The sequence below is a fragment of the Salvelinus alpinus genome, chromosome 6 (assembly GCF_045679555.1).
Source record: "Salvelinus alpinus chromosome 6, SLU_Salpinus.1, whole genome shotgun sequence".
Lineage (NCBI taxonomy): Eukaryota > Metazoa > Chordata > Actinopteri > Salmoniformes > Salmonidae > Salvelinus > Salvelinus alpinus.
Genome location: NC_092091.1, coordinates 5,599,989 through 5,625,965, shown reverse-complemented (window position 1 = coordinate 5,625,965; position 25,977 = coordinate 5,599,989). Strand labels below are relative to the sequence as shown.

Genomic DNA, 25,977 nt, shown 5'->3' with positions numbered 1-25,977 from the left:
CCATCCTGTTCCCTCCTATTGATATCCACCCTGTTCCCTCCTATTGATATCCACCCTGTTCCCTCCTATTGATATCCACCCTGTTCCCTCCTATTGATATCCACCCTGTTCCCTCCTATTGATATCCACCCTGTTCCCTCCTATTGATATCCACCCTGTTCCCTCCTATTGATATCCACCCTGTTCCCTCCTGTTGATATCCACCCTGTTCCCTCCTGTTGATATCCACCCTGTTCCCTCCTGTTGATATCCACCCTGTTCCCTCCTGTTGATATCCACCCTGTTCCCTCCTGTTGATATCCACCCTGTTCCCTCCTGTTGATATCCACCCTGTTCCCTCCTGTTGATATCCACCCTGTTCCCTCCTGTTGATATCCACCCTGTTCCCTCCTGTTGATATCCACCCTGTTCCCTCCTATTGATATCCACCCTGTTCCCTCCTATTGATATCCACCCTGTTCCCTCCTATTGATATCCACCCTGTTCCCTCCTATTGATATCCACCCTGTTCCCTCCTATTGATATCCACCCTGTTCCCTCCTATTGATATCCACCCTGTTCCCTCCTATTGATATCCACCCTGTTCCCTCCTATTGATATCCACCCTGTTCCCTCCTATTGATATCCACCCTGTTACCTCCTATTGATATCCACCCTGTTCCCTCCTATTGATATCCACCCTGTTCCCTCCTATTGATATCCACCCTGTTCCCTCCTATTGATATCCACCCTGTTCCCTCCTATTGATATCCACCCTGTTCCCTCCTATTGATATCCACCCTGTTCCCTCCTATTGATATCCACCCTGTTCCCTCCTATTGATATCCACCCTGTTCCCTCCTATTGATATCCACCCTGTTCCCTCCTATTGATATCCACCCTGTTCCCTCCTATTGATATCCACCCTGTTCCCTCCTATTGATATCCACCCTGTTCCCTCCTATTGATATCCACCCTGTTCCCTCCTATTGATATCCACCCTGTTCCCTCCTATTGATATCCACCCTGTTCCCTCCTATTGATATCCACCCTGTTCCCTCCTATTGATATCCACCCTGTTCCCTCCTATTGATATCCACCCTGTTCCCTCCTATTGATATCCACCCTGTTCCCTCCTATTGATATCCACCCTGTTCCCTCCTGTTGATATCCACCCTGTTCCCTCCTGTTGATATCCACCCTGTTCCCTCCTATTGATATCCACCCTGTTCCCTCCTATTGATATCCACCCTGTTCCCTCCTATTGATATCCACCCTGTTCCCTCCTGTTGATATCCACCCTGTTCCCTCCTATTGATATCCACCCTGTTCCCTCCTATTGATATCCACCCTGTTCCCTCCTATTGATATCCACCCTGTTCCCTCCTATTGATATCCACCCTGTTCCCTCCTATTGATATCCACCCTGTTCCCTCCTATTGATATCCACCCTGTTCCCTCCTATTGATATCCACCCTGTTCCCTCCTATTGATATCCACCCTGTTCCCTCCTATTGATATCCACCCTGTTCCCTCCTATTGATATCCACCCTGTTCCCTCCTATTGATATCCACCCTGTTCCCTCCTATTGATATCCACCCTGTTCCCTCCTATTGATATCCACCCTGTTCCCTCCTATTGATATCCACCCTGTTCCCTCCTATTGATATCCACCCTGTTCCCTCCTGTTGATATCCACCCTGTTCCCTCCTATTGATATCCACCCTGTTCCCTCCTATTGATATCCACCCTGTTCCCTCCTATTGATATCCACCCTGTTCCCTCCTATTGATATCCACCCTGTTCCCTCCTATTGATATCCACCCTGTTCCCTCCTGTTGATATCCACCCTGTTCCCTCCTATTGATATCCACCCTGTTCCCTCCTATTGATATCCACCCTGTTCCCTCCTATTGATATCCACCCTGTTCCCTCCTATTGATATCCACCCTGTTCCCTCCTATTGATATCCACCCTGTTCCCTCCTATTGATATCCACCCTGTTCCCTCCTATTGATATCCACCCTGTTCCCTCCTATTGATATCCACCCTGTTCCCTCCTATTGATATCCACCCTGTTCCCTCCTATTGATATCTACCCTGTTCCCTCCTATTGATATCTACCCTGTTCCCTCCTATTGATATCCACCCTGTTCCCTCCTATTGATATCCACCCTGTCCCCTCCTATTGATATCCACCCTGTCCCCTCCTATTGATATCCACCCTGTTCCCTCCTATTGATATCCACCCTGTCCCCTCCTATTGATATCCACCCTGTTCCCTCCTATTGATATCCACCCTGTTCCCTCCTATTGATATCCACCCTGTTCCCTCCTATTGATATCCACCCTGTTCCCTCCTATTGATATCCACCCTGTTCCCTCCTATTGATATCCACCCTGTTCCCTCCTATTGATATCCACCCTGTTCCCTCCTATTGATATCCACCCTGTTCCCTCCTATTGATATCCACCCTGTTCCCTCCTATTGATATCCACCCTGTTCCCTCCTATTGATATCCACCCTATTGATATCCACCCTGTTCCCTCCTATTGATATCCATGTTATTGTCCTTTCTCTGATTATTGCACTATTGGTTATTGGTTATTACCCGTCTCTGGGTTTTTATAATTGTTCTCTCTTTTTGAGTGTCTGCTTACTTCAAATGTTATTACTTGTATGTTTCTCTGTACTGTATATTCTTCTACCTTGCAGAACAGTATGCAATGTTTAATGGTCTTACTGGGCAATCGCTGATATCGTCATGACATTTATTACCATTTTATTTTGTATTTTTTATTTATCCTGACTGTTCAAACTTCTAGTATTATATTACTTCAATGGTTATTCATGTACCATTCACACGTTCCTCCTTTAGTGGGGGACTGGGTGCGTCCTCCCTACCAGGTCACAGTCAAGTGACGGTCCGGGAGAAGTGCGAGACCTTTTCCGCACCAACAGCAGAGAACTTTTACACACCTCTTACGCTTTCCTAAAGAACCTGCAAATTCAGCCTTTTTCTGATATACTTCCTCGTCACAGAAAAAAGCGGTATTATACCGGATTATACCTGTCTGAGTAGTCCTTTATTAAACATGGTTTTACCTGTCTGAGTAGTCCCTAATTGATTCACTTCCTCAACACAGCCAAGCGGTAACCACAGGATTATACCTATCTGAGTAGTCCCTAACTGATTTACTTCCTCGGCACAATAGGCGGTAAACATAGGTCTTTTTGCCTGTCTGAGCAGTCCACTATCGATACATTTCCTCGACACTATAGGGCAGTAACCACAGATCTTTTATTTAATTATATACGACCATGCAAATGGACAGTTGCCACTCCAAACTGGATGGAACAGAACAGTCAGCAGGACAGATGAATGAGATGGAAAAATGCTCCAGATGAGCGACTGAGCTCAATAAGATGAATGGGTTGTTGGGCACAAACTCAAACAGACTGAACAAACAAGTCTGGCCAAACTGAATCAGACAACACAATCCTAACTCAAACAGACTGAACAAACAAGTCTGGCCAAACTGAATCAGACAACACAATCCTATCTCAAACAGACTGAACAAACAAGTCTGGCCAAACTGAATCAACACAATCCTGACTCAAACAGACTGAACAAACAAGTCTGGCCAAACTGAATCAGACAACACAATCCTAACTCAAACAGGTCTGAACAAACAAGTCTGGCCAAACTGAATCAGACAACACAATCCTAACTCAAACAGACTGAACAAACAAGTCTGGCCAAACTGAATCAGACAACACAATCCTAACTCAAACAGACTGAACAAACAAGTCTGGCCAAACTGAATCAGACAACACAATCCTAACTCAAACAGACTGAACAAACAAGTCTGGCCAAACTGAATCAGACAACACAATCCTAACTCAAACAGACTGAACAAACAAGTCTGGCCAAACTGAATCAGACAACACAATCCTAACTCAAACAGACTGAACAAACAAGTCTGGCCAAACTGAATCAGACAACACAATCCTAACTCAAACAGACTGAACAAACAAGTCTGGCCAAACTGAATCAGACAACACAATCCTATCTCAAACAGACTGAACAAACAAGTCTGGCCAAACTGAATCAACACAATCCTGACTCAAACAGACTGAACAAACAAGTCTGGCCAAACTGAATCAGACAACACAATCCTAACTCAAACAGGTCTGAACAAACAAGTCTGGCCAAACTGAATCAGACAACACAATCCTAACTCAAACAGACTGAACAAACAAGTCTGGCCAAACTGAATCAGACAACACAATCCTAACTCAAACAGACTGAACAAACAAGTCTGGCCAAACTGAATCAGACAACACAATCCTAACTCAAACAGACTGAACAAACAAGTCTGGCCAAACTGAATCAGACAACACAATCCTAACTCAAACAGACTGAACAAACAAGTCTGGCCAAACTGAATCAGACAACACAATCCTAACTTTAACAGACTGAACAGACTGGTCAGAGGAACCACCTGAACAAGACAGGTGAATAACCCCACTCAACTGAACCATCCAAAACAGATGAAACACACAACTCCCAATCTGCAGCGGCCACACTAATGTTTATTTTATACTTTCACTGTTGCAACCCTTAAAGCTTTTTCATTTTTTAATGTTTATTCTTTCATTATTTTGCATGCATTTATTGAATTCAAAAGCTCCCGATATCTTTAGTTCAATGAATTTGGAGAGACCTACTTGGTGTTTCTATTGCTCTCTAAACGGATCACACAAACTTTAACTATAAGTAAGAACTGGGGCGGCAGGTAGTCTAGTGGTTAGAGTGTAGAGGTGGCAGGTAGCCTAGTGGTTAGAGTGTAGAGGTGGCAGGTAGCCTAGTGGTTAGAGTGTAGAGGTGGCAAGTAGCCTAGTGGTTAGAGCGTAGAGGTGGCAGGTAGCCTAGTGGTTAGAGCGTAGAGGTGGCAGGTAGTCTAGTGGTTAGAGCATAGAGGTGGCAGGTTGTCTAGTGGTTAGAGTGTAGAGGTGGCAGGTAGTCTAGTGGTTAGAGTGTAGAGGTGGTAGGTAGCCTAGTGGTTAGAGTGTAGAGGTGGCAGGTAGTCTAGTGGTTAGAGTGTAGAGGTGGCAGGTAGACTAGTGGTTAGAGTGTAGAGGTGGCAGGTAGCCTAGTGGTTAGAGTGTAGAGGAGGCAGGTAGTCTAGTGGTTAGAGTGTAGAGGTGGCAGGTAGTCTAGTGGTTAGAGTGTAGAGGTGGCAGGTAGTCTAGTGGTTAGAGTGTAGAGGTGGCAGGTAGTCTAGTGGTTAGAGCATTGGACTAATAACTTGAAAGGTTGCAACATCAAATCCCCGAGCTGAGCTGACAAGGTAAACATCTGTTGTTTTGAACAAGGCAGTTAACTTCTTATGGCTGCAGGGCAGTATTGAGTAGCTTGGATAAAAGGTGCCCATTTCAAACGGCCTCGTACTCAATTCTTGCTCGTACAATATGCATATTATTATTACTATTGGATAGAAAACACTCTCAAGCTTCTAAAACCGTTTGAATTATATCTGTGAGTAAAACAGAACTCATTTTGCAGCAAACTTCCTGTCAGAAAGTGAAAAATCTGAAATCGAGGCTCTGTTCCAGGGCCTGCCTATAAATGTACTTGAAATCTATTAGTATACATGCACTTCATACGCCTTCCACTAGATGTCAATAGGCTGTGAGAGGTGAAATGGGGTTTCTAGGTATTTCTATGGTCAAAAGAGAGAGCTTGGAATGACATGACCCCCGAATTCCTTTGATCAGGAAGCGCATAAAGGTCATCAGTATTGGCTTCTGAAAAGCATTCGCTATAGACGTCTAATATCTCCGGCTTTGATTTTATTTGATAAATGTGATAATATCATCGTAAAGTATGTTTTTTCAATATAGTTTTATCCGATTATTGAGAGTTTAGGCGTGTTGCGTTCTCTGCGTTTGGTGACGATGGACAGCTTAGCGCCACTTGGCTAGTTTTGCTTTGTTTAGTTAGTTAGTTTACTTAGTTTTGGTAATTCGAGAGGGAAAAAGGCCATTCTAAAACCAAACAATGATTGTTCTGGACAAAGGACCCCTTGTACAACATTCTGATGGAAGATCATCAAAAGTAGGACCCATTTATGATGTTATTTCATATATTTGTCGAACATGTTTACTATTAGTTTGCGCCCAGATTTTGGGCGCTCTCTCGCTATAACGTAAGCTGCATGTCGTACTGAAGTTATGTTTAGAATTCTAACACGGCGATTGCATTAAAACCTTTTGTCAATAGGGGGTGCTGTTACCACTTCTTCTTTTTTTGCGTCTCCAAATTAACCTGTCTAGGACTGGGGTGCCGCTAGCGGCACCCCCCCCCCCCCCCACTGAAAAGCCAGGGCGCGAAATTCAAAAAAAATATTTTTTTAAAATATTTAACTTTCACACATTAACAAGTCCAATACAGCTAATGAAAGATACAGATCGTGTGAATCCAGCCAACATGTCCGATTTTTAAAATGTTTTACAGGGAAGACACAATATGTAAATCTATTAGGTAAACACCTTAGCAAAAGAGACCATTTTTTCTTTGTCCACCAACACCACTAGCTATCACCAATTCGGCTAAACTAAGATATTGATAGCCACTAACCAAGAAAAAACCTCCTCAGATGACAGTCTGATAACATATTTATGGTATAGGATAGGTTTTGTTAGAAAAATGTGAATATTTCAGGTAGATATCATAGTTTACAATTGCACCCACCGTCACAAATCGACTAGAATAAATAGATAGAGCAACGTGTCTTACCTAATTACTAATCATAAAACATTTCGTAAAAATACACAGCATACACTAATCGAAAGACACAGATCCTGTGAATACAGACAATATTTCAGATTTTCTAAGTGTCTTACAGCGAAAACACAATAAATCGTTATATTAGCATACCACATATGCAAACGTTACCCCAGCATTGATTCTAGCCAAAGAGCGCGATAACGTCAACATCGCCAAAAGATATTAATTTTTTCACTAACCTTCTCAGAATTCTTCAGATGACACTCCTGTAACATCATATTACAACATACATATACAGTTTGTTCGAAAATGTGGATATTTAGCCACCAAAATCGTGGTTATACAATGAGAAAAGTAGCCGAGCTGGTCAGAAAATGCCGTGCGCCATATTAGACAGTGATCTAGTCGTATACATAAATACTCATAAACGTGACTAAAAAATATAGGGTGGACAGCGATTGATAGACAATTTAATTCTTAATACAATCGCGGAATTACATTTTTTAAATTATCCTTACTTTTCAATACAGTTTGCGCCAAGCGAAGCTACGTCAAAAAAGATGGCGTCCTAAGCCACTAACATTTTTCGACAGAAACACGATTTATCATAATAAATTGTTCCTACTTTGAGCTGTTCTTCCATCAGAATCTTGGGCAAAGAATCCTTTCTTGGGTCTAATCGTCTTTTGGTCGAAAGCTGTCCTCTTGCCATGCAGAAATGCACATTGCGTTCGGCATGAACTGGAACGGTACCCAGAGATTCACAGTGGCTCAGAAATAAATGTCCCAAAATCGCACTAAACGGATATAAATTGCTATAAAACGCTTTAAATTAACTACCTTATGATGTTTTTAACTCCTATAACGAGTAAAAATATGACCGGAGAAATATAACAGGCTACACTAATGCTTGGAAAAACAGTAGGTCGGTATCCTCCGCGCGCATGACGCACCTAGAAAAGAGGTCCTACCTACAGGATTTTTTCATTTATAGTGGCTGTGATTGGGCAATCGATACCATTCAAAGCGTCATCACGTAAAGGCATCCAGGGGAAGACGTAAGCAGTGTCCGTATACTAATAGGAATAACAGTGGCCTTAAAACTGACTCCAGAACAGGGGCCAAAATGTGTGAAATCTGACTCCATGTCAGGGAAATTGCTGTAGAATGAGTTCTGTTCCACTTAGAGACAACATTTCAACGGCTATAGAAACTATAGACTGTTTTCTATCCAATAATAATAATAATATGCATATTGTACGATCAAGAAGTTTGTAGGAAGCCGTTTCAAAAATTACACGATTTCCATAAATAGTGACAACAGCACCCCCTAGCCTTAACAGGTTAAACTGCCTCGTACTCAATTCTTGCTCGTACAATATGCATATTATTATTACTATTGGATAGAAAACAATCTCTAGTTTCTAAAACCGTTGGAATTATGTCTGTGGGTGAACCAGAACTCAATCTACAGGGAAAATCCTGACATGACTTGCGAAGCTCTGAAAACTAAGCTCTGATCTGGGTTCAGTTTAAAAGTCTGTGTATATCCTATGGCTGGAAATGAACTGCACCCGCCTTCCCCTGGATGTCAGTAACCAATGAGAAGTGGAATGGGCTCTCTACGTGTTTCTCAGAGTTTATAAAAGGGGATGGAGCGAGGTGTCCCTTCCTTTCGTCCGCTCGCCAGGACGCAGAAGGGACATCAGAATTGCATGCTCAAAAGCACTCGTTATCGACCAAAGATATATCCGTCTGTGATTTAATTCGTTATAGGTGTTAGAAACATCATAACGAAGTTATTTGAAACCGATTTATATCAGTTTATGCGAGTATATTGCTATTTTTCTGAATTTCCTTAGTATTGCGTTTGAGGATTTGGACATGTGTGTGCGACATAGCTACTGTTAGCAGCTAATTCCAAAGGTGAAGAGGACGTTTTACAACAAAGCAACCATTCTTTTGGAGAAAGGATACTTTGCCCAAGATACTGATGGAAGCTCGTCCAAAAGTAAGAACTATTTATGATGTTATTCCGTATTTATGTGGAAAAATGTAATAGTGTTTAATCACCATGTTTGCAGGCACTGGTCTGGCTGCAACGCACACTATATGTCTAGTAACGTTAATTTTAAAAATCTAACACAGCGATTGCATTAAGAACTAATTTATCTTTCAATTGGTGTCCAACTTATATTTTTTAGTCAAGTTTATGAATAGTTTTTTTATTATAATAGGCGCTTCTCCAAGATGGCGCCGGCCAGAATGCATGCAATGTTTTTACAGATTACATTGTATAACCACGATTTATGCTGCTAAATATGCACATTTTCGAACAAAAGCTATATGCATTGTGTAATATGATGTTACAGGACTGTCATCTGAAGAATTCTGAGAAGGTTAGTGAAAAAATTAATATATTTTGGTGGCGATAACGATATCGCCCCTTTTGCCTGGATTCAATGCTGGGGTGATGTTAGCTCATGTGGTATGCTAATATAACGATTTATTGTGTTTTCGCTGTAAAACACTTAGAAAATCTGAAATATTGTCTGGATTCACAAGATGTTGGGCTTTCAATTGCTGTAGGCTGTGTATTTTTCAGAAATGTTTTAAGATGAGTAATTAGTTATTTGACGTTGGTCTCTGTAATTATTCTGGCAGCTTCGGCACTATTTCAGATTGTAGCTGCAATGTAGAACTGTGATTTATACCTGAAAAATGCACATTTTTCTAAAAAAACCTATGCTATACCATAAATATGTTATCAGACTGTCATCTTATGAAGTTGTTTCTTGGTTAGTGGCTATATATATCTTTATTTAGTCGAATTAGTGATAGCTACTGATGGAGTAAAAAACTGGTGGAGTAAAAAAAGTGGTGTCTTTTGCTAACGTGGTTAGCTAATAGATTTACATATTGTGTCTTCCCTGTAAAACATTTTAAAAATCAGAAATGATGGCTGGATTCACAAGATCTGTATCTTTCATCTGGTGTCTTGGACTTGTGATTTAATGATATTTAGATGCTTGTATTTACTTGTGACGCTATGCTAGTCAGCTTTTTTAAGTTGATAACCCCCTGAATATTAAACAAAAATGCCCCCTATGCCAATTTTAGGGATGTTATGCGCGGCTTGTCATGAACCCAGTGACCAAAGCCTTGAAGAAGTTCTGTGTGAAGCTCCAGAATGTTTTAAAGGATTTTTGGGTACGAGTGAGGGCCATATTTCTTACATATTCCACCCGGAGGATTCTACGGTAAAGATATTCACAGACAGTGGACCCAAACCCCTTTATCATGCAAAACCTGGGATTTTTTCTCCTGCTCTGGGGATGAGAGAATGGCTAAAGATCAGGCTGGCGCTCTGTAAAATTGAACAGGCTCTGAGTGGTAAACAGGTGCCGGGCTATGCGTTGGAAGAACAGGTCTGCGGACGCAGTGATCTGAAGGCTCTAAGAATCGCTTCAATGGACTATACCCCTAACAACAAAGTGACAATTTTAGCCTGTGAAGTTTATGATGGTGCTAATGCTACAAAGTCTGTCAATTCTCCTGTAGCTTCCAGAGCCTGCAACGAGGTAAACTTTTTTATTCCGGTGTTTAGTTTTAAATGGGTGGATTATCCGATTTTCATAACCCTTATGAATAAGCTGGACATTCTCTTCCAAAATGGTGAACAGTTACAGCGCTGGTCGAGGCTGTCCTTGAGACAGAGTCAGGACCAAAAGGCCCGACGTAGGATCTACCCCTGGAGTGAAAACTTACCAAGTGTTGATGGACCTTGCAAGAGAGCCAGGCCTTTTGATGGCGAACTGGACACTGATAATGGGGGTTGGTTGCACCAGCCCCCTGGATCTGTAAGAAAGGCATCGTAAAATACCTTAATAATGTAAGGCTATAAAATGTATGTACTAAATATTTTGAATGAAATAAAGGGTTTTTAAAAGCCGAATCTCACCACGTTATGAACTCTCGCGTTTGTTCACTCTTAGCGCAGTCTGTCCCTGAGAAAAAGCCATGTGCGCGCGTATGTGTGTGTGCGGGAGTGTGCTCTAGTGGCTGTGTGTGTGTGTTTCAAAAACAGAAAAAGGGGCGGGGTGTGTGTTCAAACGACCCCATGCATCTGCGCTCAAGGCTCTCTTTCTCTCTCTCTCTCTCTCTATGCCGGGGGGTCGTTTGAAACCAAGGTTTACACTATCCTGCAAAACAGATGCCTACCCCCCCAACAATAATATTGTGTCTTAAGCCTCCTAAACACAAAGGCCTTTCAAAAACTATTTTTTAGGTGGGCTAAAAAGTCATTCATCCCAGCGATGTCGAGACCACCCCACCCCAGCATCTAGGTGCTAGCACCCCGGAGATTTTAGAATATCCAAAAGGCTCCTAATGTTTAGACACCCCCAATCCCATGTGTTTGAAAAAAATACCTTAGGAGTCAAAGATATCTTGGGATGGGGTATAGCCCGAAAATGGGGTACAAAAGCTCTAGAAAACCTGGCCACTGTTAGACACGTTTTAGCGCCGCTACAAACTTACCCTACAGCATCCCCCATGAATAGTTATCGGACTGAACCGTTAAAAAGATAATCGGGGAAAAACTCCTAATGGATCTTTCGGGAAGGTGAGTTCTTGAACTAAATATATATTTATATGTTTATATGTTATAGAAATATTAAACAATCATTAGGGCCAGTATGCTTACCGTATAACAAGGCAATATTAGCTAAAGTGATTATAGCTTTAATATTGTCGAATGTTTTGTAGATTCTGAAGCATTCACGCAGATACTCCGAGGTATAACTGAGCTCGAACCGGCCGTTGGTTCTCCGGAACAAATTGCAGACATCCAAACGCCGACCCTGAATTGTAAACGTAAGTAAGCTCCAAGAATTCCATACATAAAAATATTTATACCTTAAAAACAAAAAGGGTTGGCATCTTATGTTAAAAGTTATTTTATGTGTTTACAGAGGACCTAAAGCCTAGAAGGTTAAAGGATGCCATATGGAGCCTGAACGGTTTCTGCGAAGCATATGACTCCGAGACCATTCTCCCATACGCCCAGGATGTTTTTACACACAAGCCGCGAACACAGGATTTAAACGGCAGGTCAACTCCCCTGGGCCAGGCAACCGGTGCGCCCCATATTTCTAAACAACAAAGGACAATTAGTGCTCAGATCCACAGTTCCGCTTCACCCGAACAATTCTACTTGGCCAGTATTCACGAGACCTCGTTCCAAGGACAAGGTATGAATCAATTATATATTATTATTATTTATATCTATATTTTAATATTTATATTTTTTTTATGCCTGAATATGTTAAAACAAGGACGAATATTGTTTTTTTTCAGGCTCACCATCTACCGAACCTGCAGATGCTGTAATACAGGTTGACCAAAGACATCAGCCCCTGGTTTCAGAGCTTCTTCAGAACAGCCCTCGTCAAAAAAGCCGAGGTATTTAATTAATGTATTGTTAATATATAGGCTTATATTTGAAATGTATTTGACATTTTTATCTAACATATTTTAGGATTAATAACCTATTTTTGTATGTATTATTTTTATTTCAGACTCCGCCCCGGCTTATAAAGACAACGAAGAAGCTACCCATCGAGAACCCGAGGAGGCTCCAAAGACACCAGTCAAGAAAACAGCGAAACCTGATGATTTCAAAGATTTAAATGACATTTCTGAGGTAGACGATTTGATGTTCTGTGAAGCGGCCAACCTTCTTGAATCGGCCAATTCTGTGGGGGCAACAGCCGATTCTGAAATAGACCAAGCCAGGTTTTTCAAAGCTTTTACCCTGGGTTTAAAATCACGAAAGGCTCTACTACAGAGGCGAATGTGTATTCTACTAGAGCATCAATACAGTCAGGATGTGTCATTCTGGCGTAGCGAGCTTCCCCGTATGTTAAAAAACATTAGGGTTAAAACAAGCAAATACCGCCGTTAAAAAACACACATGTAAACACCACGAACACACACACATCCTTAATTAGACAAATGACGCCCCCTATAGACCTAAGCGAGACAATTGAAAACCTCTTAGCCCGGATCCCTACAGAGCTCCAAGATATAATTAACCATATGAATGATTCGGGGATAATTGACATAATGACGATAGATGAAAATCTATTATCACAGATTCCCGCCGAACTCATAGACATTATTACACGTATGAATGAGTCAGGGCCTTCCGATGAAAACATGTTATCACAGATTCCCGAAACAATCATATCTCTAATTACCCAGCTGAACGCGAGCCCTAGGTTTAATTCGGCCCCACAGACACCTCTAAGACAGCCTTTAACACCCTTGTCCGAAGAGTCTGAAACCCAATACGATGTTTTTGAACAGTTGGACAAATGTCTAGCAAATCTGGAGGGGGAAGGTCTTGATCGAAGTGTACATGTTTTGCGCCGAAATAAATTCAACAATATTGAGGTTCGACAGTTTTTCAATTTCGCATGGGGGGGTCAGATTCGGGAATATGCTGTGTTTTACGTAATGCTTATGGACACTTTGAATGAACTGTTAGATAGGGAGAGATTATAGCGAACCAAGGGATCTCTTACAGTTGGAAATTTGTGGAGACAGTCTACAGAGCAAGGTATCGCTTATTTTACAGAATGGTGAAGCAGATCTTGAACAATTTGTTAACCTGCTAGAACGCCTTGTTCAGTCAAATTTAAACGTGCTAGCAGATAGGACCCTCGAACTTGTAGTACAATTAATACGTCAACCCCAAGGTGGCGGTGGTCAGAGAAGGAAGCTCGATAGTCTAATGCAGTCAGAAATCATAAGCAATAAAAGGGCCTACCTCATAAACGTGCCCAATCCTGGTAATAAGCTATGCTTTGCCATAGGTTTGGCCCACTTACTCAGCCCAGGATGTACGGATCTAGCCGCGTTACAAAAAGCTCGAGAGCTACAAACTGCTGTGGGTCTCGGTATACAGGATGCTGTGGCTTTCTCAGACATAGTCAAATTTGAAAACTTTCTGAACATCAAGATTGTGGTTTTGTACCACAGTAGGGCTAATGACGCTCTCTTGAAGTTCCAAAATATACACGAGCCACATCCTAAGACTATGTACTTTTATGTGCAAAATGAGCATTACTATGCCGTAACTAACATCACAGCCTTTTTAGGCGCCCCATATGTCTGTCCAGCCTGTCATACCGGCTACACACGCATGGGGGGGCACTCGTGCCGTTACAACTGTTCAGTATGTCTGGATAAACATTGCCCTATGCAACCGCTAAACTTGACCCCCTGTGCGGATTGTCACCGCACATGTCGTTCGGCCTACTGTTACGAAAAACACAAAACTGAAACATGGCACCCCAAGGCATGTAAATCTGTAAGCAGTTGTGACATTAACAAGAAATGTCCAAAATGTCATTGCAATTACAACCTTAAAATAGATAGCCCTAAACCTCATGTTTGTGGAATTCTACACTGCCCAATCTGTAAAGGGCCTTTGAAAAGCAGAGACGCGGAAGTGGTTCAAGAAGTACCACATGAGTGTTACATTCAGCCCTTGGCTGAAGATGAACATACAGAGAAATATGTGTTTTATGATTTTGAGACAAATCAGCAATCAGGGGTTCATTTGCCTATTTTTGTATCCACCATGACTTTCAAGGGTGAAAAGTCGTCGGCCGAGGGACCCAATTGTGCCCGGCTCTTTCTAAAACATTTTAGAAAACCCCAGTACAGAAACTTCACGTTTATAGCTCACAATGCTAGAGCCTATGACTCCTATCTGCTTCTGAACCCTTTGATACAGCAAGGCGTGGCCCCCAGTGTCATAGCTCAAGGGAGTAAAATATTATGCTTTGTTGACCCCGCCTTCAAACAGAGATACATTGACAGCTTAAGCTTCTTACCCATGAGATTGGCTCAAATGCCAGAGGCCTTGGGTTTTGAAAACTCTGTCAAAGGCTATTTCCCTCATTTCTTCACATCTGAGGAGAATCTACATTATATAGGATCTTATCCATCCCCCGAAATGTACGGGTGTGATCAAATGTCTCCCAAAGAGCGTGAGAGATTCATGACATGGTACGAGACCGTAAGACATGGCACTTTTGATTTCCATAAAGAGATGGAATCATACTGTGACAATGACGTTGTTATACTTCGTGAAGGATGCCTCAGATTCAGAGAAGAGGTCATCAAAGATGCGGGCATTGACCCCTGGAGCTGTACAACTATTGCATCAGCGTGCATGAAAACCTATCGTACACACTATCTAACTCCTGCATCTATAGCTATCCCATCGCCAGACAACTACCGACGCCAATTCAAGGCCTACTCTAGTGGTTCCATTCAATGGTTGGAGTACTTGGCCCAGGATAAAGATATTTTTATCCAACATGCTTTGAATCGGGGGGAGAAGGCGTTTGGGCCTTACCATGTAGATGGATACACACAGATTGACGGGGTTGAGACAGTGTATGAGTACAACGGTTGTTTCTTCCACGGTTGTAAATTATGCTTTGTCCCCCAGGCCATGTGTGTCCTAACCCAAAAGACTTTTGGGGAAATGTACCAAGAGTTTCAAGACAAAATGAATTCTTTAAAGGCTACTTACGGGTTAAAAGTTGTGGTTTTGTGGGAGCACGAATGGACAGCCCTCAAAAAGGCGGATCCTAGTGTTAAGGCCTTCCTTACCCAATATGACCCTCCAGAGCCCCTGGAACCGCGACAGGCCTTGTTTGGAGGCCGGACCAATGCTTTGACATTGCGTTATGTAGCTCAACCCGACGAGACAATAGGCTATGTAGATTTTACATCCCTATATCCTCATGTAATGAGTTCCTCATTCTATCCTATAGGGCATCCTGAAATTATTCACAGCGACTTTGACGAACCCCAAAATTATTTTGGTTTAATCAAAGCGACTGTCTACCCTCCTAGGGGGCTGTTTATACCTGTGTTGCCGTACAAGGGTCCTAAAGGAAAACTTTTCTTTCCCCTTTGTCGCACATGCAGTGAAAACAACAACCAGGAAAACCCATGTGATCACACAGATCAAGAAAGAGCCCTGACCGTGTATGGGTCACCGTAGAATTCTCTAAGGCTTTAGAGAAGGGGTATCGTGTGGCCAAAATCTTTGAAGTGTGGAACTTTTCCAGGAAATCAGACACACTTTTTAAAGAGTACATCAAAACCTTCTTGAGATGCAAGCAGATGGCTTCAGGCTATCCTGCATCGGTCACAGATCAAGAAAGTAAAGACCAGTACATTCAAGACTACCATGACAGAGAAGGCATACTTCTTGACCCTGACAGAATAGAGGTCAACAAAACCAAAAGAAATGTGTCGAAATTGTACTTGAACTCCCTTTGGGGGAAATTAGCGCAGAGATGCAATATGCTAACAACTTCGATCATTAAAGACCCCGAAGAATTTTTGGAATTTGTTGACCTCTATTCTGTTAGATAGATTGATGCTGTGTTTCTATCAGGTCAAAGATGAGGCCATAGAGGAACATGTTGCTGTTGTTTAAAGGTGTGGGAGAAACTACACGCCTGCTCTGTGAATGAGGAAATATATGACTGTTTCTCCCTCGAGTTTTGGGAGAAACCACACACTTGCTCTGTGAATGCCTGTGAGATCTATGCACATACATCCCAAACAACATGGGAGAAATGGGACTCTTGCTCTTACATGTCAGGACTGTTTTCTTGGTACTTAACCATGTCTCTGGACTTTACACATCTCCTGAATGGTGTGGCGTTAAAGATTCTGGTGACTATGGATTGTCCTTCAAGTGCTGTCTATAAATCCAAATGTTGTAACCCCCGATCTAGACTGGCCATTACCTAGCTGCTTCTACTGTCTGGAAATGTGCAATCTGACCCAGGTCCTGACATTCTTCCCCCAGCCCAATTAAGCAGTCAGAGCGGAAGTTTCTGCGTATGAATGTAAGAAGTCTGCTGAAGCTTCATGTTGTGGATATATGGATAAAACTGACGACTCTGATGTATTTATGCTTTCTGAAACCTGCCTCCAAAAATATATTGCAGACTAACATATTGGCATAAATGGTTAGAATGTTTTTAGTGCAGATGGTAAATCTAAGGGTGGAGGTGTTGCTGTTTACGTAAAACACAAGTTCTCAGCCGTCTGACTTCTACTAAACCTCAGCAAGTTGAATATCTGTGTTTGAACCTTAACCTTGGCTCCTGTTTAAATATTGTTGTATCTTGTTGTTATTGACCATCTGCTCCTGTTTAAATATTGTTGTGTCTTGTTGTTATTGACCATCTGCTCCTGTTTAAATATCGTTGTATCTTGTTGTTATAGACCATCTGCTCCTGTTTAAATATTGTTGTATCTTGTTGTTATTGACCATCTGCTCCTGTTTAAATATTGTTGTGTCTTGTTGTTATTGACCATCTGCTCCTGTTTAAATATTGTTGTATCTTGTTGTTATAGACCATCTGCTCCTGTTTAAATATTGTTGTATCTTGTTGTTATAGACCATCTGCTCCTGTTTAAATAGTGTTGTGTCTTGTTGTTATAGACCATCTGCTCCTGTTTAAATATTGTTGTGTCTTGTTGTTATAGACCATCTGCTCCTGTTTAAATATTGTTGTGTCTTGTTGATATAGACCATCTGCTCCTGTTTAAATAGTGTTGTGTCTTGTTGTTATAGACCATCTGCTCCTGTTTAAATATTGTTGTATCTTGTTGTTATAGACCATCTGCTCCTGTTTAAATATTGTTGTGTCTTGTTGTTATTGACCATCTGCTCCTGTTTAAATATTGTTGTGTCTTGTTGTTATAGACCATCTGCTCCTGTTTAAATATTGTTGTATCTTGTTGTTATTGACCATCTGCTCCTGTTTAAATATTGTTGTATCTTGTTGTTATAGACCATCTGCTCCTGTTTAAATATTGTTGTATCTTGTTGTTATAGACCATCTGCTCCTGTTTAAATATTGTTGTGTCTTGTTGTTAAAGACCATCTGCTCCTGTTTAAATATTGGTGTGTCTTGTTGTTATAGACCATCTGCTCCTGTTTAAATATTGTTGTATCTTGTTGTTATAGACCATCTGCTCCTGTTTAAATATTGTTGTATCTTGTTGTTATAGACCATCTGCTCCTGTTTAAATATTGTTGTATCTTGTTGTTATTGACCATCTGCTCCTGTTTAAATATTGTTGTGTCTTGTTGTTATAGACCATCTGCTCCTGTTTAAATATTGTTGTATCTTGTTGTTATAGACCATCTGCTCCTGTTTAAATATTGTTGTGTCTTGTTGTTATAGACCATCTGCTCCTGTTTAAATATTGTTGTGTCTTGTTGTTATAGACCATCTGCTCCTGTTTAAATACTGTTGTATCTTGTTGTTATTGACCATCTGCTCCTGTTTAAATATTGTTGTATCTTGTTGTTATTGACCATCTGCTCCTGTTTAAATATTGTTGTATATTGTTGTTATAGACCATCTGCTCCTGTTTAAATATTGTTGTATCTTGTTGTTATAGACCATCTGCTCCTGTTTAAATATTGTTGTATCTTGTTGTTATTGACCATCTGCTCCTGTTTAAATATTGTTGTATCTTGTTGTTATTGACCATCTGCTCCTGTTAAATATTGTTGTATCTTGTTGTTATTGACCATCTGCTCCTGTTTAAATATTGTTGTATCTTGTTGTTATTGACCATCTGCTCTGTTTAAATATTGTTGTATCTTGTTGTTATTGACCATCTGCTCCTGTTTAAATATTGTTGTTATTGACCATCTGCTCTGTTTAAATATTGTTGTATCTTGTTGTTATTGACCATCTGCTCCTGTTTAAATATTGTTGTATCTTGTTGTTATAGACCATCTGCTCCTGTTTAAATATTGTTGTTATTGACCATCTGCTCTGTTTAAATATTGTTGTATCTTGTTGTTATTGACCATCTGCTCCTGTTTAAATATTGTTGTTATTGACCATCTGCTCTGTTTAAATAGTGTTGTATCTTGTTGTTATTGACCATCTGCTCCTGTTTAAATATTGTTGTTATTGACCATCTGCTCCTGTTTAAATATTGTTGTATCTTGTTGTTACAGACCATCTGCTCCTGTTTAAATATTGTTGTATCTTGTTGTTATTGACCATCTGCTCCTGTTTAAATATTGTTGTATCTTGTTGTTATTGACCATCTGCTACTGTTTAAATATTGTTGTATCTTGTTGTTATTGACCATCTGCTCTGTGTAAATATTGTTGTATCTTGTTGTTATTGACCATCTGCTCCTGTTTAAATATTGTTGTATCTTGTTGTTATTGACCATCTGCTCCTGTTTAAATATTGTTGTATCTTGTTGTTATTGACCATCTGCTCCTGTTTAAATATTGTTGTATCTTGTTGTTATTGACCATCTGCTCCTGTTTAAATATTGTTGTATCTTGTTGTTATTGACCATCTGCTCCTGTTTAAATATTGTTGTATCTTGTTGTTATTGACCATCTGCTCCTGTTTAAATATTGTTGTGTCTTGTTGTTATTGACCATCTGCTCCTGGTTAAATATTGTTGTGTCTTGTTGTTATTGACCATCTGCTCTGTTTATATATTGTTGTGTCTTGTTGTTATTGACCATCTGCTCCTGGTTAAATATTGTTGTATCTTGTTGTTATTGACCATCTGCTCTGTTTATATATTGTTGTGTCTTGTTGTTATTGACCATCTGCTCCTGGTTAAATATTGTTGTATCTTGTTGTTATTGACCATCTGCTCTGTTTATATATTGTTGTGTCTTGTTGTTATTGACCATCTGCTCCTGGTTAAATATTGTTGTGTCTTGTTGTTATTGACCATCTGCTCCTGTTTAAATATTGTTGTATCTTGTTGTTATTGACCATCTGCTACTGTTTAAATATTGTTGTATCTTGTTGTTATTGACCATCTGCTCCTGCTGTCTCTCTGGATTGTATTTTCAGATTATCACAGCATGTCAACTCTGACTTTGTCCTGATGGGTGATCTGAATCAGGACTGGTTAACATCTAGCTCTGATCATCTCTAAATTCTATACAAAACCTATAATCTCACTCAGATTGTCAACAGTGTAACGAGGTTGAATATAAAGGATCCTCTGAAATCCTCTTTGATTGATTTGATCTTAACCGATACTCTTCATTGTTTTAATGCTTCTGGTATGTCTGCAAATGACTTAAGTGATCACTATTTCCTGTGTGAGAGTTGGTCAAATTCCTGAGCATTCTTCACGTGTCATTACGAAAAGACACCGGAAGCTGTTTGTTTTAATATACACGAAGACAAGACACTATACAAAATAACAAACGAACTAACCGTCACAGTCCCATGTGGCACAAACACTGACACAGGAAACAACCACCCACAAAATCCCAACACAAAACAAGCCTCCTATATATGATTCTCAATCAGGGACAACGATTGACAGCTGCCTCTGATTGAGAACCATATTAGGCTGAACACAGAAACAGACAAACTAGACACACAACATAGAATACCCACCCAGCTCACGTCCTGACCAACACTAAAACAAGCACAACACATAAGAACTATGGTCAGGACGTGATAGGATGGCTTTTAAACGTCTTTGAAATATGGGTGTGGCTATGATCTGAAAAGTGAAAGCAGACCACTACCTGAAATCTACTACAGATCATTATGATCTGAAAAGTGAAAGCAGACCACTCCCTGAAATCTACTACAGATCATTATGATCTGAAAAGTGAAAGCAGACCACTCCCTGAAATCTACTACAGATCATTATGATCTGAAAAGTGAAAGCAGACCACTCCCTGAAATCTACCTCAGATCATTATGATCTGAAAAGTGAAAGTTGACCACTACCTGAAATCTACTACAGATCATTATGATCTGAAAAGTGAAAGCAGACCACTCCCTGAAATCTACTACAGATCATTATGATCTGAAAAGTGAAAGCAGACCACTCCCTGAAATCTACTACAGATCATTATGATCTGAAAAGTGAAAGCAGACCACTACCTGAAATCTACTACAGATCATTATGATCTGAAAAGTGAAAGCAGACCACTCCCTGAAATATACTACAGATCATTATGATCTGAAAAGTGAAAGCAGACCACTACCTGAAATCTACCTCAGATCATTATGATCTGAAAAGTGAAAGCAGACCACTACCTGAAATCTACCTCAGATCATTATGATCTGAAAAGTGAAAGCAGACCACTACCTGAAATCTACTACAGATCATTATGATCTGAAAAGTGAAAGCAGACCACTCCCTGAAATCTACTACAGATCATTATGATCTGAAAAGTGAAAGCAGACCACTACCTGAAATCTACTACAGATCATTATGATCTGAAAAGTGAAAGCAGACCACTACCTGAAATCTACCTCAGATCATTATGATCTGAAAAGTGAAAGCAGACCACTACCTGAAATCTACTACAGATCATTATGATCTGAAAAGTGAAAGCAGACCACTCCCTGAAATCTACTACAGATCATTATGATCTGAAAAGTGAAAGCAGACCACTACCTGAAATCTACTACAGATCATTATGATCTGAAAAGTGAAAGCAGACCACTCCCTGAAATCTACTACAGATCATTATGATCTGAAATGTGAAAGCAGACCACTCCCTGAAATCTACTACAGATCATTATGATCTGAAAAGGGACAGCAGACCACTACCTGAAATCTACTACAGATAATTATGATCTGAAAAGTGAAAGCAGACCACTCCCTGAAATCTACTACAGATCATTATGATCTGAAAAGTGAAAGCAGACCACTACCTGAAATCTACTACAGATCATTATGATCTGAAAAGTGAAAGCAGACCACTCCCTGAAATCTACTACAGATCATTATGATCTGAAATGTGAAAGCAGACCACTCCCTGAAATCTACTACAGATCATTATGATCTGAAATGTGAAAGCAGACCACTCCCTGAAATCTACTACAGATCATTATGATCTGAAAAGTGAAAGCAGACCACTCCCTGAAATCTACTACAGATCATTATGATCTGAAAAGTGACAGCAGACCACTCCCTGAAATCTACTACAGATCATTATGATCTGAAAAGTGAAAGCAGACCACTCCCTGAAATCTACCTCAGATCATTATGATCTGAAAGTGAAAGCAGACCACTCCCTGAAATCTGCTACAGATCATTATGATCTGAAAAGTGAAAGCAGACCACTCCCTGAAATCTACTACAGATCATTATGATCTGAAAAGTGAAAGCAGACCACTACCTGAAATCTACGACAGATCATTATGATCTGAAAAGTGAAAGCAGACCACTCCCTGAAATCTACTACAGATCATTATGATCTGAAAAGTGAAAGCAGACCACTACCTGAAATCTACTACAGATCATTATGATCTGAAAAGTGAAAGCAGACCACTACCTGAAATCTACTACAGATCATTATGATCTGAAAAGTGAAAGCAGACCACTCCCTGAAATCTACTACAGATCATTATGATCTGAAAAGTGAAAGCAGACCACTCCCTGAAATCTACTACAGATCATTATGATCTGAAAAGTGAAAGCAGACCACTACCTGAAATTTACTTCAGATCATTTAAATAATCCCTCCACATTTTGACAAGTAGTGAAAGGTTTGGAGTGAACAGAAGATTCACAGCTTCCCAAACTATTGTTGGTCGACACTCAGGTTGTAACTGAGAGAACCTCCATTCTGAAAGCATTGAATCAGCGTTTTATAGATGCAGGCAGTTTATTTAAAAATGTTAAACCGCACTGTGAATTTACCTGAGACCCCTGTGCACTCCTTCACCAGGTTCTCCTTCTCCTCCCTGACACCCCTGTACACTCCTTCACCAGGTTCTCCTTCTCCTCCCTGACACCCCTGTGCACTCCTTCACCAGGTTCTCCTTCTCATCCCTGACACCCCTGTACACTCCTTCACCAGGTTCTCCTTCTCATCCCTGACACCCCTGTGCGCTCCTTCACCAGGTTCTCCTTCTCATCCCTGACACCCCTGTGCCCTCCTTCACCAGGTTCTCCTTCTCATCCCTGACACCCCTGTGCACTCCTTCACCAGGTTCTCCTTCTCATCCTTCTCTGTTTCAGAAGTGTGTAAATCCTTGAAATAAATTGATAGAACAAAATCCCCTGTCCCTGATGAACTAGACCCCCGCTTCCTACCCCTAGCTGCTGACATTATTGCTCTCCCCTATATTTTTCACCTCAAGCTTGACGTGAAGGAAATCCCCAAGTTATGTAAATCTGCTTTTGTGCTGCCTCTCCTGAAAGGTGGAGATCCTTCACTACTTGACAACTATCGACCCATATCAACATCGTCTGTACTGCCTCTCCTGAAAGGTGGAGATCCTTCGCTACTTGACAACTATCGACCCATATCAACATCGTCTGTACTGTCTCTCCTGAAAGTTGGAGATCCTTCACTACTTGACAACTATCGACCCATATCAACATCGTCTGTACTGTCTCTCCTGAAAGGTGGAGATCCTTCGCTACTTGACAACTATCGACCCATATCAACATCGTCTGTACTGTCTCTCCTGAAAGGTGGAGATCCTTCGCTACTTGACAACTATCGACCCATATCAACATCGTCTGTACTGTCTCTCCTGAAAGGTGGAGATCCTTCGCTACTTGACAACTATCGACCCATATCAACATCGTCTGTACTGCCTCTCCTGAAAGGTGGAGATCCTTCGCTACTTGACAACTATCGACCCATATCAACATCGTCTGTACTGTCTCTCCTGAAAGGTGGAGATCCTTCGCTACTTGACAACTATCAACCCATATCAACATCGTCTGTACTGTCTCTCCTGAAAGGTGGAGATCCTTCACTACTTGACAACTATCGACCCATATCAACATCGTCTGTACTGTCAAAGGTACTGGAGTCCTTAGTTAGTAGGCAGCTGAAAGCCTACCGCCAAGAAAACAACTTCTTTAATGGAATGCAGTCAGGCTTTAGGTCTGGCCACAGCACTGTTTCAGCAACATTGAAGGTTTTAAATGACATTCACTGTGCTCTTGACAACAAGTGTGTCTGTCTTTATTGATTTGACGAAGGCTTTTGACACCGTGGACCATGCTGTGTTAGTGCAAAGGTTAAAATGTTGTGGAATTACAGGTCATGATCTAGATTGGTTTATAAATGACCTATCAAATCATACACAATGTGTAATGGAGGATGGTTGTAAATCCATAGAGTCCATAGAGTTGTGCTCAGGTGTTCCGCAAGGTTCTATTGTGGGCCCACTGTTGTTCCTTTTGTATATCAACAACATTGGGGATCTTATTGAAACAGCAGATGTTCATTTTGTATATCAACAACATTGGGGATCTTAATGAAACAGAGGATGTTCATTTTGTATATCAACAACATTGGGGATCTTATTGAAACAGCGGATGTTCATTTTGTATATCAACAACATTGGGGATCTTAATGAAACAGCGGATGTTAATTTTGTATATCAACAACATTGGGGATCTTAATGAAACAGCCGATGTGTCACGTCCTGACCATAGTTCTTGTGTGTTTTGCTTGTTTAGTGTTGGTCAGGACGTGAGCTGGGTGGGAATTCTATGTTGTGTGTCTAGTTTGTCTGTTTCTGTGTTCAGCCTAATATGGTTAACAAACAGAGGCAGCTGTCAATCGTTGTCCCTGATTGAGAATCATATATAGGTGGCTTGTTTTGTGTTGGGGATTGTGGGTGGTTGTTTCCTGTCTTTGTGTTTCTCTGCACCAGCTAGGACTGTATCGGTTTGCCACTTTTCGTTATTTTGTATCGTTGTAAGTGTTCACTGTTTCGTTTAATTAAACATGTTGAGCACTGGCTACGCTGCGTGTTGGTCCGATCCCTGCTACACTCTCTCTTCTAGTGAAGAGAGGGAAGGCTGCCGTTACACAATGTTCATTTTGTATATCAACAACATTGGGGATCTTATTGAAACAGCGGATGTTCATGTTTATGCAGATGATACTGTTCTTTATACAAGTGGTAGTAGTTTATCTTTAGCTTTTGAAAATGCCCAAAGAGCATTTAACATCATACAACAGAATCTGTATGATTTAAAGCTGGTTCTGAATTTCAAATGCCAGGCATGTTACTAATCATGTCATTGCTACATTGTCTGGACATACTATAGAGCAAGTCAAAGTGTACCTATATTTGGGTGTGTGGGTTGATGATAAGCTGAGCTTCACTGTTCATGTAGAGAACTTGATAAGGAAGCTCAAGCTGACAATAGGTTTTTATAACCGGCATAAGGCTTGTTTTTCTCTGGAGGCCAGGAAGGAGCTGGTACGATGTACATTACTGGCGGTTTTAGATTTTAGTGATGTTATATATATGCAGCCCTCAGCCACTACCCTGAGAGCACTTGATTCAGTGTATCATGCAGCCCTCAGCCACTACCCTGAGAGCACTTGATTCAGTGTATCATGCAGCCCTCAACCACTACCCTGAGAGCACTTGATTCAGTGTATCATGCAGCCCTCAGCCACTACCCTGAGAGCACTTGATTCAGTGTATCATGCAACCCTCAGCCACTACCCTGAGAGCACTTGATTCAGTGTATCCTGCAGCCCTCAGCCACTACCCTGAGAGCACTTGATTCAGTGTATCATGCAGGCCTCAGCCACTACCCTGAGAGCACTTGATTCAGTGTATCATGCAGCCCTCAGCCACGACCCTGAGAGCACTTGATTCAGTGTATCATGCAGGCCTCAGCCACTACCCTGAGAGCACTTGATTCAGTGTATCATGCAGCCCTCAGCCACTACCCTGAGAGCACTTGATTCAGTGTATCATGCAGCCCTCAGCCACGACCCTGAGAGCACTTGATTCAGTGTATCATGCAGCCCTCAGCCACTACCCTGAGAGCACTTGATTCAGTGTATCATGCAGGCCTCAGCCACTACCCTGAGAGCACTTGATTCAGTGTATCATGCAGGCCTCAGCCACTACCCTGAGAGCACTTGATTCAGTGTATCATGCAGCCCTCAGCCACTACCCTGAGAGCACTTGATTCAGTGTATCATGCAGCCCTCAGGTTCATTACCAATCAGAAACGTCTAACACATCATTGTGATCTCTACAGCGCTGTTGGCTGGTCGTCATTGACCTTGAGTAGTCTTAAACACTGGTAGACACTGATTTATAAGGCCATGTTGGGTAAAATGCC

General features: G+C 41.1%; 2 protein-coding genes and 1 long non-coding RNA gene across 3 annotated transcripts in view; 2 read left to right on the top strand and 1 right to left on the bottom strand.

The window, feature by feature from the left end:
• LOC139577455 (tripartite motif-containing protein 16-like) overlaps nt 1-17,328 on the top strand; it is a 61,247-nt gene extending 43,919 nt beyond the window's left edge. Inside the window, exon 8 of the mRNA XM_071404463.1 lies at nt 16,262-17,328. Within this exon, the coding sequence (XP_071260564.1) occupies nt 16,262-16,272 (11 nt within the window). The 3' untranslated portion in view covers nt 16,273-17,328. The remainder of the gene's footprint in view (nt 1-16,261) is intronic.
• Nucleotides 1-25,977, bottom strand: part of LOC139577454 (tripartite motif-containing protein 16-like) — a 154,835-nt gene that overhangs the window by 115,613 nt on the left and 13,245 nt on the right. The window lies entirely within an intron of this gene.
• Nucleotides 8,851-16,205, top strand: LOC139577478 (uncharacterized). The gene is made up of 3 exons (XR_011675303.1): nt 8,851-12,026; nt 12,133-12,237; nt 12,354-16,205. It is a non-coding gene; the product is annotated as an uncharacterized lncRNA (long non-coding RNA).